A 15,338-nucleotide genomic window follows, 5' to 3' on the forward strand; every position below is an offset into this window, starting at 1 on the left:
TAATGTCAAATGTATACCTCATCTGCCCTATAGCCCTGGCCTTGCACCATACATATAAATTTATATATACTTATAAAAATATAAACCGTATATATATATATTTTTATTATTTCCAAAGTTAAAGAAGGAGCTGCGAGGAAAATGTTTCCAGTCATCAGAAGTTATAAAGACATCAGAGGCAATTCTCAAACGGGTATCAAAAAATGGCTTCTGCCACATTTGAGAATGGCACAAATGTTGGAATAAGTTCAAAGGAGAATATTTTGAAAAGGGCCATCAAAATATGGATGATTAATAAAAGTATAAATTGCTAGGGGTATGTTGTTAAAAAAAAAAAAAAAAAAAAAAATTATGGGTTTATTCTTTATTGAACAGCCCTCATAAAGTTGACATTGATGTTGCTCTGGTAGATAATTTTTTATTTAAATTTACTGCTGTAGCACTTTGGAGTCAGCAATACCTATTACATGGTTTTTTTTTCAACTATGTGGGAGTATGATCTGTCTGCTTAATCCAATTGTTCATTAAACTCAGAAACACATACAAGGTGTGGTAACAAAGATCTTGGCCTGATGCTACCACAATCATGTTTGCTGAATTTTAAAATAAACAGAAGTGGTATGGTGTAGTTCAAACTTCCTCCAACAGATAGTGGTGCAGACTGATAAGTTGCAAGTAACAATCTGTTTCGTTAGTAGCATTAATATTCCCTGTCACAATTTTGCAGTAAACCAAAAAATATAAAATTTTGCTTTAAACTGGGAAAATCTGCAACAGAATCATTATCATTATGAGCAATTTTCAATCCACTGCAGGATGAAGGCCTCTCCAGTAACTTTCCAGTTCCTTCTGTTTTGTGCAATGGCCATCCATTTACTTTCCACGAACTTTTGATTTTCATCTTTCCATCTCCATTGTTGTCTTCCAGGTTTTCTTTTAGCTCCTCTTCGGTACTATTCTGCTATTTTCTTAGTCCATCTGTCATCATGTCTTCAAGTTATGTCTCCTGCCCAGGTCCATTTTAGTTCTTTAGCTTTGACAAGAATGCCCTTTACTTGTGTATAATTCCTAATATAATTCATTCCATTCTTCACTGTGTAGCTTTCAGCTTCTCCTCCATTCTTTTGGTGAGTGTCCAAGTTTCACTTCTGTAAGTCATGGTGGGGTGTATACATGGGTTCATTGTTTTATGTTTCAGACAAATTTGGATATTGCTCCTCAATATGTGACTATATTTCCTTAATGCTATCCATCCAAAATTTATTCTTCTCTTGACTTCCAGCCATTTATCATTGTTACAACTAATGACTTGTCCAAGATATGTATATTAATCCACCTTTTTCAATTTCTACTCCTGCAATGATTATATCCCTTCCTGTGGCATACTTGTTTATCATTACTTTTTTGTTTTAGCCATATTCATCTTTAGTCCGAAATCCTTACTAACTCTGCATATCTGATTAAGGTTTTCCTCTAATTCTTCGTGATTGTGGCTTATGATCACAATGTCATTTATTAATCGTAAAGAGTTTAGGTACTCTCTATTCACATTGACTCCTTTCTGCGACCAGTCCAGTCTTCTGAAAACTTCCACTAGGGCAGTGTTAAAAACTGTGTTTGAATGGTATAAGCAGTTCAGTGACGGATGTGAGGATGTTTGTGATGACCCAAGAAGTGGGCATCCATCAACCCTTGAAATGAGGACAAGGTTGCATAAGTTTGGGAAATTGTGGCAAGAGGTTGTTATTTGATCCTCAAAATGATGACTGATGAGATATATATGAATAGGGAGACAATTCGTCAAATTCTGCATGGGGATTTAGGGAAAAGGAAGATCTGCACAAATTTTGTGCCACACAGCCTCATGGATGAGCAGGAGCAACATTGAGCATCATTGTGCAAAGACTTCATCCAGAATTACCAAGACAGTCTTAATTTCCTCAGTGTATTTTCACTGGGGATGAGTGCTGGGTGTTTCAGTTTGACCCAAAGATGAAGTGTCTGAACATTTAATGGACTTGAAAATCCATTGCATTTTTAAACTAGACTTGACTTATTCATGTCCACATTATACACCTGACATTTATTATAAGTGAATCGCCACTTATGTAGTCACATTTGCTAATTTGTGCATGAAATCAGATGTATAATATGGACATGGATAAGTCAAGTCTAGGTTAAGTCTGACTATGTAAGCTATAAAAAAATCATTGTTCATGTCAGCCATAACCTCTTTGTCTGTTCATAGCTTTGAGCAAACTGGGTTTGCTACTTATTGCTTTTATCTCATATTGTGGATGCACTACTCTAAATATACTGCTATTTATTTAGTATATGCCCACAGTCTCCATTGTGCCTTCACTTTAAATAAATAGGTATAAATCTCTCTGTTCGAGAAATTCTTTTTATTTAAAAATAGTGCAGTACCAAGGCAACTCATGGAAAAGTGCCTCCACAATACAAGATCAATGCAATATAACTAGCAAACCGAGTTTGCTCAAAGCGATACAGAAAGATGTTATTTAAATAATAATGTGCAGTCAAGGGAAAGCAGCTAGATTTGCAAATTGTATCATACATGGCTTATTCCACTTTGCCTTTTATTTTTATTCAACTCCTTTAGGGATATATCTTTCACTCGTAAATTAGTGATAAAATGGCATTGGGGAGAATACAATAAATAGACAATATACTACCACATCTTTTAGCTCATTTAAAAACTATTTCTATCTCAGTTATATAGTGCAATTTGTTGATTTATGTTTTATTTTTAATTCTTTTCCTAATTGGCTTGTTTTTAATAACAGGCCAAAAGCTGAAATTGAAACTGAGGCTCATATAGAAGGAAATTTATCTACTGAAGTCAATATGATACTTCTGGATATATTAGAACTTGTTGTTCAGGTAGGTTTTTGAATTTGGTTTAGTGAATGTAGTTTTTATCAGTCTATAATGCTTACAAACAAAATTTTCATTTTGTATATGTGGAGACCTTGCTTAATGTTCTTGTAAAGTACATCTTATTTGGAGTGTGGTACATTCAAAACTTTGGAGCCTGGTATTATCTGAAATCTTTTATTGGGGAAAAGTGCCATTTACACAGTACGGAACTTCCTTCAAAATATTCCCCCAAAATATTATACACGTCTGCTACCTTACAATTTTTGAAAGTAGTCCTTGAATTTTTCTGCTACATGATGCAACAGTCTTGGTATCAGTGATTACTTTGATTTCATTAGTGAAACACTGGCCTCTTTGGTTTTGTTATTGAAATGTTGGCTTCTTAATTGTTTCATTCCTGGCACAAATAAAGAAAATCAACTTGTAAGAGCAATTGAGTATGCTGAAGAATGATGTTGTGCGTGGTCATTACCAGTATCTAATTTTGGGCAATTAGATATTCTGGATGTTTTTGTGACTCATCACTTTTAATTTCTGCAGAATTTGCACCTAATATTCCTTATTTACAATTGCTTCATCCAGAATGACAATCTAAGGAATAATTTCTTTGGCATTCAAGAACTCTTCCAACATGACTATATTCATAGACTTCTTGTGAAGAAATTTCATGCTACAAGGATTAGTCAGTGAATTCTATAATGAACCACTGCTCGTTCAGTTGAATGTCATTAAAAGAAGAATGAAAAATGAAAATGTAGTGGAATGCAGTATAATTGTGCAGAATGTGGCGTTCTGCTGTTTGCTGTCACAAAGAAAATGTATTATTCTTGTTTGGTAATAAAAAATGCTCTATGAGTTTCTATTTCATCACTCACTGTAATTTGAGAATTAGAATTGGAAAGCAAACTCAAACATTTCATCAAAACATGTTTTTAATTGTAAATTTTAAAGTTCAATTAGTTTCACATATTTAGAATTTTTTTAAAAAGTGCTTATATTTTATTAATCATTATCAAACATTAAAATAATTAAAAACAGATTAATAAAATATTGAATATGCTGTTATTATGTACAAAAATTATTCAATGCTACAATTCAATAAAAAATTTGATGTGCTTTAATGCTCATCCTCTTCCTGCTACATGAGAAATAAATGAAAAAAGCTCTGCACACTATTTCAAGAGCCTAATATAAAGATAAATTATGAGTGGTGATTTCTATCCCCATAGAGATATAGATCACACTTCCTTGACTTTTCTTAGGAGCAGCAAGCTGCTTCTTATTTATTTATTTATTTTTCTATTAAATCTTATGCCACTCTGCTCAGGTGTGATCCATAGGGGAATTTATGCACATGCTTAAATTTATGTAATTCCTTCTCTCCATTGCCACTTTGCATGTAATACTCTTCATTGCATATATTTTATATATAATGTGTATTTCTGCTTCCTGCTGGCAGAAAACAAAATTGTGCACATTAATGCACGATTACATAACTATGCAATCCTCCACTTCTGAAATGAGAAGTGTGTGTCCAAAAGAATTTCATGCCAGTTTAAGTACTCAACTTTCTTTCTCTACAACAAAGTTGTAGAAATACATTATTGTAGGTATTAGCCATACACTGCAAGGAAGTCAAAGGTCTAAGCTGCACCAGTAAATATAAAAATAAAAAAATAAACCTGCAGTATGTGTTTCCCTCTTCCTGTCGGTATTGATCTAGCCAGCCTTTGAATTTTCCTAAATTGGTGGCCTCATTACATATAAATGCAAATCCTTCCACTAATTAACAACCTTTTGGCTGAAGGAGAACCTCCTGTAGTCCAGAATCTATTTTTCCCATTTAGTTTGTACTTGTACTTCTAGCACCATTAATGTCATTAATTTCTCTTTCATTCACTTTACTGTCTCCTCTCATAACTTTATAAACCTCTTGCTTCTTGGTAGCTTTTAATCTACTTCTTTGTAAAAGTCTTTCCTAATGTGTACACAATTTAGCCAATCTCACCAGGTATATTTCTTGGATTTGGACCTTTACAAGTACCTTGATGTCTTTTTTATGTGCTGCCCCCATACTTGGCACACTTCCAAGTGGTCTCATAGATGTCTTATAATTGGTGTTATTACCTCTCTTTCTGTACAAGCAATTGTTTTATAAATCATTGACTAAAGAGTGTGGCTGATGCTTTTTAAGTTTGCTTTCTTGTATCATATACCATGGTGCCCTGTAGCCAGGTGGGCAGGAGCAGCAGTGCATAGCACATGCTTCTTGATTAGACCAGAGATCGAGCCCGTGACCACCAAATACGGAGGATGCGAAAAGCTCAGGGAATGACCACCGTATATCCCCGGAGCAATATGGCCTTAGTTGCTAATGCTCCTAAAAACCAAACAACAACATCATATGCCACTAATAATAATAATAATAATAATAATAATAACCAGCTGCACAACCAGGAAGAAATCAGACCACTTGGAGAGCCAGAACATAATGGCCAAACAGCAAAAAGGATGCAAGTGGCTGAGCAAACGATGCACGGAGCAGTTAAGCATAGATGTCATGGTTATGGAGAAAGCCTACAAGAAGCATCACAACTTGTACACAGCCTACATCGATTACCGCAAGGCCTTTGACTCTGTGCCTCATAGCTGGCTAATAGAGGTGCTGAACATCTACAAAGTCAATCCGATAGTGACAAACTTCCTAGGATAAATGATGGAAAAATGGAGTACCACCATTAAGGTCGAAAACATCACAACCAGGCCAATCCCCATCAGGAGAGGAATCTTTCAGGGAGATGCCCTGAGCCGATTGTGGTTCTTTCTAACACTTAACCCGCTGTCCACCATGCTCAACAGTAGCAAGTATGGATGTAACCTCAAAGAAGGAAGGAAGGAGGAACCTGTACACCCTCACCCACCTGATGTACATGGATTACATCAAGTTCTACACGAGAACCGAGAAGCACCTCCAACAACTACTCCAGTTCACCGAAGAATTCAGCAATGATATTAGAATGGAATTTGGTCTAGACAAATGCAAGACTTACGGATTGCACCACGGAAAATTAGTCAACTGAAACTCCAGCTGCACACTGATAAAGAGATCGAAGCCATGGCAGAGGGAGAGGCCTACAAATACTTGGGTATGATGCAGGCTCAGCAGTTACAGCACAAGGAAATTAAGGCCTGCCTGACCGAAAAATACCATCACAGACTCAGAAGCCTACTGAAAGCAAAGCTGAATGGAGGGAACAGTTAAAGCCATAAACACCTATGCAATCCTAGTGCTAACATACTCCTTCGGGATCACAGATTGGACTAACACCGAGCTGGAGGCTATCATGAGAAAGACAAGGACAATGATGATCAAGATCCACCAACACCACCACCACCACCCAAAATCTGCCATGGAGAGATTGACAAATGCCCAGAAAGAAGGAGGAAGGGGCCTGATAGACCTCGTTGAGCAACAGAAGACTGCAATAGTTAACCTGAAGGATTACTTTCAGAAACTCACAGCACCACTCCGGCACTCCAAGGAAGATAGACAAGCAGTTTACCCCACTCAACCTAAGCAGGGAGTCTCCTCCCCCAACCAGGAGGCATAAACGAAGCTAGAAAGATGGGCAGAGAAGACACTCCACAGCAGACACTACAGTGATCTCCATCAAGATCACATATATAAAATTAGCATTAGCATTAGTAGAGGCATTTGATGCAAGAAAGCAAGCTTATGCAGCATCAGCCAAAAAAAAAAAAAAACCCACTTCCACTTCACCCCTCTGTTCGTTCAAAATACCTGTCCAGCTGAGCCTTAAACTTATTTAGGCTATCAACCTCCACCACAAGGGATGGCAGTCTGTTCCACCAACCAACCACCCGCTGGCTAATTGTTTCCAATGCATGGCTCATGAGCGGGATGCTCTTCCTCAAGACTGAAGGATTCATGCACGCCATCCAAGATCAGGTAATCAACCAGGAACTATAGAAAATACATCACCAAGTAACCTGGAGTGTCCAATGACACATGTCGACGATGCCACCTGTCCTCAGAAACGATCCAACACATCACCGCGGGATGCAGAGTGATCACCCAGACTGAGTACACTCATAAACACGACAGGTAGCCAGGTTAATACATCAGAAGCTAGCAAGGAAATACCGTTGATCAAAGAAAGTGTACCGTACTACAAGTACGAATCCCAGGCAGTACTAGAGACCCCAATCCACAAGCTGTACTGGGATCGCACCATAATAATGGATTGGATAATCCCGAACAACAAACCGGACATAACCCTTATGGACAAGAAGGAAAAGGCTACCTATCTGATTGACATAGTGGTACCCAACACTGGCAACATTCAGAAAACCCAGGGGGGAAAAATTAGGAAGTACACAAACCTAAGACAGGAGATTAAAGAGATGTGACATATGCAACAAGTAACGGCCATCCCGATCATGGCACCATACCACAGGTATCGTGCCAAAGACCCTACATAACAGCCTAGCAGAATAGTCTCCCAGCGAACACCTACAAGGAACTCCAGAAAGTCGCAATCCTGAACACCTGTAGGATAATCAGAGAGTTCCTCGACCAACAGTAACACCAGACATAACAACAACCACCCAGTGTACTTGGTAGCAATACCCGTCACAAGGTAGAACCCCCAATCAGGAAGAAATAATATAAGAGCAATAATAATAATCATTTCTAGAACAATCCTTGATTAACTAATTGGTATATATTTTATTTCCACTATATAACCAAGTTTCACTTTATGAAATATTCATATTGTGTATTTCATAAATTAAGGAAACACAAAAACGCCTATTACTTCCATTTTCCAGATGTACAACTGTCTAATTTGTTTTTAAAAAAATTAAAAACCTATAGTATCAATGTTGTTTTCGGTCACCTTTAATTAAAATAAAATTGTATTGTGACAGGATACCAGATCTGTCAACCATCCTGTCAGTTTGTCAACATGGGGCTTACTTAAGAAGAATTTTTAAAAATTCTGAAATGTTGAAATGTTAAAAATGTTGAAATAGTGTGAATTTGTTTTCAAACAAATTTATTAACAAGGAGCTCGGATAATTCCACACAATTTAAAACGGCTCACACAAGCCCAGCATATCCCTGAGTACACCTAAAATAATTTATCAGATTTTTTTTTAATGCAGCAAAGATGTTTCACCTAGAGCTACCAGATGACTTCAGAAAAAACTGGACAGCTATCAGTTGCACATGTATGCACCTCCCAGTTTTGCACATCCATATCGATTATTTCAAAGTATTTAAGCTTTCCAGATAGTTTCCACAAAAATATAAATTAAAATAAAATAAATATAAATACGGGTATATAATTATTCAGCTAGGGCTTGAAGTACTGTTAACTTTCTCATTAATTCGTTCAACAATGGCTTATTATAGCAGCACTCACCTCAATATAATATAATACGCCATTGCTTAACAAATTAATATACATACAGGCATATTAATTAACAATAATCTATATCCCATATGAAGGGATATAGATTATTGTCAGATTATTACAAAGCTAAAATAAAATAGAGCTAAATTATTCAAAATAATAATCTACATCTTTCAATTTAATGTAATAAGTGAAATGATGCAGGATCCTAAATTTCATGTATATGCAGTTATTGAACAGCTCAAAAATGTTACAAATCACTGCAAAAAATAATTTTGATATCATATATTTGGATTTCAGGAAAGCTTTTGACACTGTTGCGCATGGAAGACTATTGTACAATTTGGAGCAGAATGGTATTAAGGGTAAGTTGCTGCAATGGATAAAAGGATGGTTGAGTGGGAGAAGACAGAGGGTGGCAATCAATGGGTGCTGCTCTTCATGGACTAATGTTATTAGTGGAGTCCCACGGGGTTCAGTGTTGGGTCCACTGTTGTTTTGTATATTTATCAATGATATTGATGAAGGTATATCAGGCTTAGTGTAGAAGTTTGCAGATGATACAAAGGTTGACAGGGTTGTTAATGACAGTGTGCTACTGCAACAGGATCTAGAAAATTTGGGCAGATGGGCTAAGAAGTGGCGACTGAAGTTTAACCTTGGCAAATGCAAAGTACTGCATATGGGTAGAAGTAACCCCAGAGAAACGTACCAACTGTATGGTACTACACTTAAGGTGGTAGAAAATGAAAAAGACCTGGGAGTAATTGTGCAGTCAGATATGAAGTTTTCTGAGCAATGCAGACAGGCTGCCTGGGCAGGCCATGGTGTTTTGTCAATGATATATAGGAATTTTGCTAGCAGGGAAAAGGAGGTGATTGTCCCTCTGTATAAGGCAATGGTCAGGCCACTTGAGTACTGCGTACCTGTCTGGAGGCCTCATTTTAGGAAGGATGTTTTCTTGAACGTGTACAGAGAAGGGCAACAAGATTGGTGAGGGGAATGAAGGGATCCTCTTACCAATAGAGGATTAGGCACCTGTGTGGAGACTAGGCACCTGTGTGGTGAGCTGATTGGGGTGTATTAGGCTTTGAATGGGTTGAGCATTCTGAATTGTGATGGGATCCTTCCACTTGTTCAGATTACGAACCTAAGGGGACATAAATTCAAATTAAGAAAAGACAGATGTAGAATAGATGTTCAGAAATTTTCCTTTAGCCAGCAGTTGGTTAATTGCTGGAACAAACTTCCATCTGCCATTGTGGAAGTTGATAGGTTAAATAAATTTAAGAAGGAACTGGACAGGCATTTGGAGGAAATGGTGTGATTTTTTTTTTTTTTTTTTTTTTTGGCTGAGGCTGCATATGCTCATAAACTTGCTTTCTTGCATCACATGCCACTACTACTACTACTACTACTACTCTATTTCTCTGCACAATTCTCATTATACTCATCAGATTCATTAGGCCTATAACACACAGCTACTCTCATTTTTCCTTTCCCAGTGCTTATGTCAAACCAAACAGACTCAACATTGCATTGTCCACCAACATCAGTTGGATTCACTTCCTTAGATTTTGTGTTTCGTAACTAACAGCATAACCCTCTCCTCCCTTCTTGTCCTCTCTATCCTTCCTGTACACATTGTACTCCCCAAATTCCAATTCTGCACTGCTTATGGCTGTGTGACACTATGTTTCTGATATCCCAGCAATATTTGCCTTTGATGTCTTGACTAGCACTTCAAACTCATGACATTCATTAACTATACTCCTAGCATTGGTGTACATGCAAGTATACATGCACCTGTTTCTACTCTTAGTTACCCTAACACAGCCCATGTATTTACTTGTTGTACTATGACTCACAGCAGTCATGGAAATCCCCATTGCTTTGCTTTCCAGGCTGCTGCTCAATTGCATTTCAATAGAAGCAGTGTAAGAATCACTTTCACCTCTGCCAACGGCTACTGTTAATCTGTCAGTCCATGTATCCTCCCCCCAAGCTAGCAGTTTTCCGACCCACCTAATCTGCTTCGATAGCATCAACAAATATTCTTGCACCTTTTCTATTTAAGTATATCTCAACCCTGTAGAAGCAGTCTCTCCTGTTAACAAGTACAGACCATGCTGAAAAAATTCTATCCCTTGAGCCCTGCACAATCTCTCCAGCCGACCGGGCTAGCCGAGTGGGTAAAGTACCTGCCCGGCAACCCAAAGGTCGCGGGTTCGATTCCCGCCTCGGGCTTGGATCAAAGTACTGCAAAAACCTTGGGAGGTGCAATATGGCCACAGAAGCCGATGCGCCAACAACTACCAAATCAAAAAAAAAAAAAAAAAAAAAAAAAAAAAAAACAATCTCTCCAGGGCTGAATTGATCGACAAGGCTCTCATCATATACTTCATCCTGTCTTGTCTGGGCAGAATTGCAGACACTTTCAAATTCAACCCTAACTCACAGCTTTTTTTTCAACATTGACATGTACTTGTTAAGTAATTCCGCCGGTCTCCTACTCTTAATATCACTAGTGCCAACATATACAACAATATTACCCTTTATGCCCTTAAATGAGGGCCTCATCAAGTTCTCAGCTGCCCAACTCAGTACTAGAGCTCACTCCTGTGCATCAGGTAACACAGCAGCAATTTTCAAGGCAGAATGCACTAGTTCCACAGGAGCTAGTTATTATTAGTGACTCACTTGTCAGGGAGACTGGAAATATACTGTGCAAAAAGGATAGGCGAAATAGAACCATGGTGTATGGCTGCCAGAGGAAAAAGTTGATGTTTTAGAACAGAAGTCATCTTTAAAGGGCATAACAGGTGATTTTGTTGTACCTAACTACACTAATGACATTAAGAATAGGAGATCAGCAGATTTACTTTTAGTCGAGAGTTAGTGTTAAATTTGAAAGTGTCTGCAGTTCTGCCCAGACATTATAGAAGGGAATATATGATGAGATCCTTGTCAATCAATTCAGCCCTGGAGAGATTGTGCATGGGGTAGCATTTTTTTCCAGCATGGTCTGTGCTTGTTAACAGAAGAGATTGCTTCTACAGGGATAGGATACACTTAGGTTGAAAGGGTGCAAGAATATTTACTGATGCTATCGAGGCAGCGTTAGTTGGGTCAGAAACAAGCTAGCAGCTTGGAGGGATTCACAGACTAAAAGATTAACAGTAGCCACAGGCAGAGTTGAAAGTGATTCTTGCCCTCCCAAGTTGCACTTGACATTTTAACAGTTTCTCACAGCAGTATTGAGTGTGAGAGAATGTTCAGCCAGGATAAAACAACAAAAACTGAGTCTGGATCTTTTCTTTCTGATAAGCTTAAGAAAATGTTCCTGATAGCCAAGTCTAGAAAGCAGGGTCATTATTATGAACAAAACTTTGACCCAAGATATCTGTTTTGCCTGGTTCTGTCCAAAAATCTCGTGTATTCCTCTTCTTAACTGATCTGATCTCCAGCTTTTTGAAAGTCAAAAGTTGAAAGGTATGAGTGTATTTATATATATATATGTTTTTTTCAAACCTGTATTTTTGTAGAGAAGTGAACACGTTATAATTGCATTTATATTTTTGCCTACTGAAGTCATACACTACATATGTTACTTGTGTTCCTTGGAATTAAATAAATAATTGCCAGTTGCTTTAATAAAGCTTTTCACTTCTAAACATATATATATCTCTTAGATGTTTTAATGATGAATTAATATTTAATGATGAATAGATATTTTAATATAAATTAACATTCAAGGAATGTGAAAAGTTTAGAAATTTTATGTTATTTAATATAAATTAGCAATTAGTAACAGGCAAAATGATATGCAGGATTTTTTTTTTTTTTAATATGTCTGATTCTTTTTAAAGTTGTGCACATTTCTCAAATATCTTATAGTAAATAAATATTTCAGGTTGTATCCCAGACTGATTCACTTCAGGGGGTTCTTAGTACAGTTCTCAGAGTATTATTACATTCGTTAGGTTGCCATCAGAGTACTACTGTTTTACAAAATATGTTCTCAACTCAGCGTTCTCTGGTTTTTAAGGCAAGTATATTTGTTAAATAAATATTTTATGATTAAGTTAATGGAGCCATCAGATACAGTTATTCTTTGCTTTAAGATTATATTTTTAATGTGAATGAAGAAAAAGCTTTCTTATATTATTATTCATATAGATTAGCAATAGAGAGAGAGAGAGAGAGAGAGAGAGAGAGAGAGAGAGAGAGAGAGAGAGAGAGAGAGAGAGAGAGAGAGATTCTACAACTGGACATAGCCTTGTGGTTAACATGCACACATACAAATAAGATGATTGGGTTTTTAGCCTAAACAGCCGTTGTGGGTATCACGGTGGTCAGAATTGATGTCCTCCCCACACAGGGTGGAAAATATCCAACTTTGAATCCTGTTAATGGCCAAAGAATTTTTAATGCCTCTTTTAGAATGTGGCTGATTTCATTGGTCTCAGGTGAAAGTAGCATGGCTTTTTCTCCCAGAAACTTGGGGTTTTCTTTCAGGAAAATGGGAAAATCAGCCACATGCAGTTTACAGACATAATAAATATGGTGCAATATGGCCTTAGTTGCTGATGTGCCTAAAACAGAAGAACAGTTTGGGCCACAAAAAATTCACAGCCACAAAATGTGGCTGTGAATTTTAAAATTAACAAAAAATTTTAATGCCACAAAATGTGGCATTAAAATTTGGCAGCTTAATTCAATATATGTGCAGTCACAAGGAATATATTAACTCTTCTGGCCATGGCTCCTTTGAGAATAAACAAAAATTTCTTAAGTTTGAAATATCATTTGTTGGCTTTTATAATGGTATTAAAAACCACTCACTATGAAAAATGAATTTTAATCAATTTTATTTTTTAAAAACAAAATTTCAGCTGCCATTGCAAAGATATTTAATCAAGATTTTCAGTTATAAAATTTTGAGATTACCTTTTTTAAATAAACACTAATAATTCTATAATTTTAGGATTTTAAATTGCAGCTTCTTTATATTTATGTAATTATTACATTTCTTTGGTTTCTACTTTTTTTTTTTTTTTTGCTTGCAATGAAAAGAGGCATGCAAAAATGACCTTACAAGTGATCTTTCATTGAATAAAAATTTCAATTTTTATTATTTTTGAAATCCCATTAAATGAAATTTGGGAACATTGTTGCATATCTTGGGTCAACTGCAATTGAAGGAGTAAGTTCAAAGAATATAAATTGTTCTGCTCTGGAACAGAATGCTATTTTTATTAAGTAATCGCATGATCTGTGATGCCGCTATATAGGGCATCTGTGAAAAATTGTTAAACTTTTGTTTAAAATGAAGTCTTGAACCTAAGTATAATGAAATGAATGTTTCTATTTGATATTTAATATTTGAAATTAAGAAATAGAAAATTTCAAACCTCTGGATCATTATTTTTGTTTTGTTTTTTAATGAATTTATTTTAAAAAATTATGTACCGGGTTTTTCCATAAAAATGGAAAAACCCGGTACCTAATGAGAACCTTAAAAATGCAAAAACCAAATACAAGCCCATGGGCTTGTATTTGGTTTTTGCATTTTTAAGGTTCTCATGTCCCTAAATAGAAGTCCATGGGCTTCTTAACGGAAACAGGTTTATTTTGAAATAATATTTATTTGATTAATGAAAGGCTATTTTTATTTTAAATAACATTTATTTGATTATTGAAAGGTTATTTTTATTTTAAATATTGCAACAATAGAACAGTATGAAATAAAAAATTATTCTATTATCTTAAAAAAATATAAATATATACGACAAATAATAATTGCAAGAAGATAATTATTTATATTAGTAATTTTCATTCAGAACCTGTTGTATCACAGCAATCCGAGTTAGTAGTGGAAGAATTGTTGTTTTCCAATTCCATTAATTCTTCATCACTTCCATCACAACAGCCAGATCATCAGATTCAATTTCAAGTCTTTGATTGTTTTCACGGATAATTCGCAATTTTTGATTTAATATATTGGTCGCTGGTACTTCTTGTCCATTTGCAGCAATGTTGCAACATTCCAATGCTCTTTGAATTGATTTTGATTGGATTGTATTACAGGCAGAAATAACCATTTCAACAATCTTTTTCTATATCCTTTTGGAGTAAATTCAGCAGTTTCTTCTCTTACCCAATTATCCCATTCCTTTCTCATAGCAGCTTTGAAACTGGAATTTATGGCAACATCTAGGGGTCTGCGTGTAGTGCGTTGTCTTTCATGGAATTATTACTGCCTTTGAGCCATAATTTTTAAAAAGATATTTTAAAATTTCTTCTTTCTCTAATGCATTAGGGCTTAAAGCCTCAAGCTGCAAAAGAGATTAGACTATGTGTATTTTAGTGCAATTGCATCATTTATACACAGCTAAATATAAATTAGCAAATTTGCAATAGCAGCATCGTTTAAGTTACATCTCATATTGTGAATACCTTCACGACGAGTTGCCATGACATTGTACTACTTCGAATAATTAATAATGTAGTAATAATAATATTGTGAAGATATACTTCACAACTGTTTTGCCATCATTACATCACTTGGGTGCCTACCCAACCACCGAAGAAGGCCAAATAGCCCTGAAACAGTGCCGTCTGGGTGGTGGTATCCACTGAGAATAGGTAACAACAACAGTCTTCTCCTTCGGGTGAAATGTTACTTATTCGAAGTAGTGCAATGTCATGGCAACTCATTGTGAAGATATTCACAATATGAGATGTAACTTCAATGATGTCGCTATTGCAAATTTGCTTATATTTAGCTGTGTATAAATGATGCAATTGCACTAAAATACACAGTCTAATTTCTTCTTTCTTATGAGTTCCATAAGAATCCCAAATAATTACTGATGGAGTGTTACTAAAATAAGATCCTCTCTTGCAGAAAACAGTATCCATCCATGTCTTCAGTAGATTTGTGTCCATTTATCCGCTTTTTTTACAGCAACAACTGCTTTACCGCTGGGGATTGTT

General features: G+C 36.1%; 1 protein-coding gene across 1 annotated transcript in view; it reads left to right on the forward strand.

Moving 5' to 3' along the window:
* Nucleotides 1–15,338, forward strand: part of Zir (dedicator of cytokinesis) — an 869,757-nt gene that overhangs the window by 556,982 nt on the left and 297,437 nt on the right. The window contains 2 exon segments of the mRNA XM_090382918.1: nucleotides 2,808–2,904; nucleotides 12,253–12,387. Coding sequence (XP_090239044.1) covers nucleotides 2,808–2,904; nucleotides 12,253–12,387 — 232 coding nt within the window.

This window comes from Mastigoproctus giganteus, chromosome 10 (genome assembly GCF_048544385.1).
Source record: "Mastigoproctus giganteus isolate SK-2022 chromosome 10, ASM4854438v1, whole genome shotgun sequence".
Taxonomy (NCBI): domain Eukaryota; kingdom Metazoa; phylum Arthropoda; class Arachnida; order Uropygi; family Thelyphonidae; genus Mastigoproctus; species Mastigoproctus giganteus.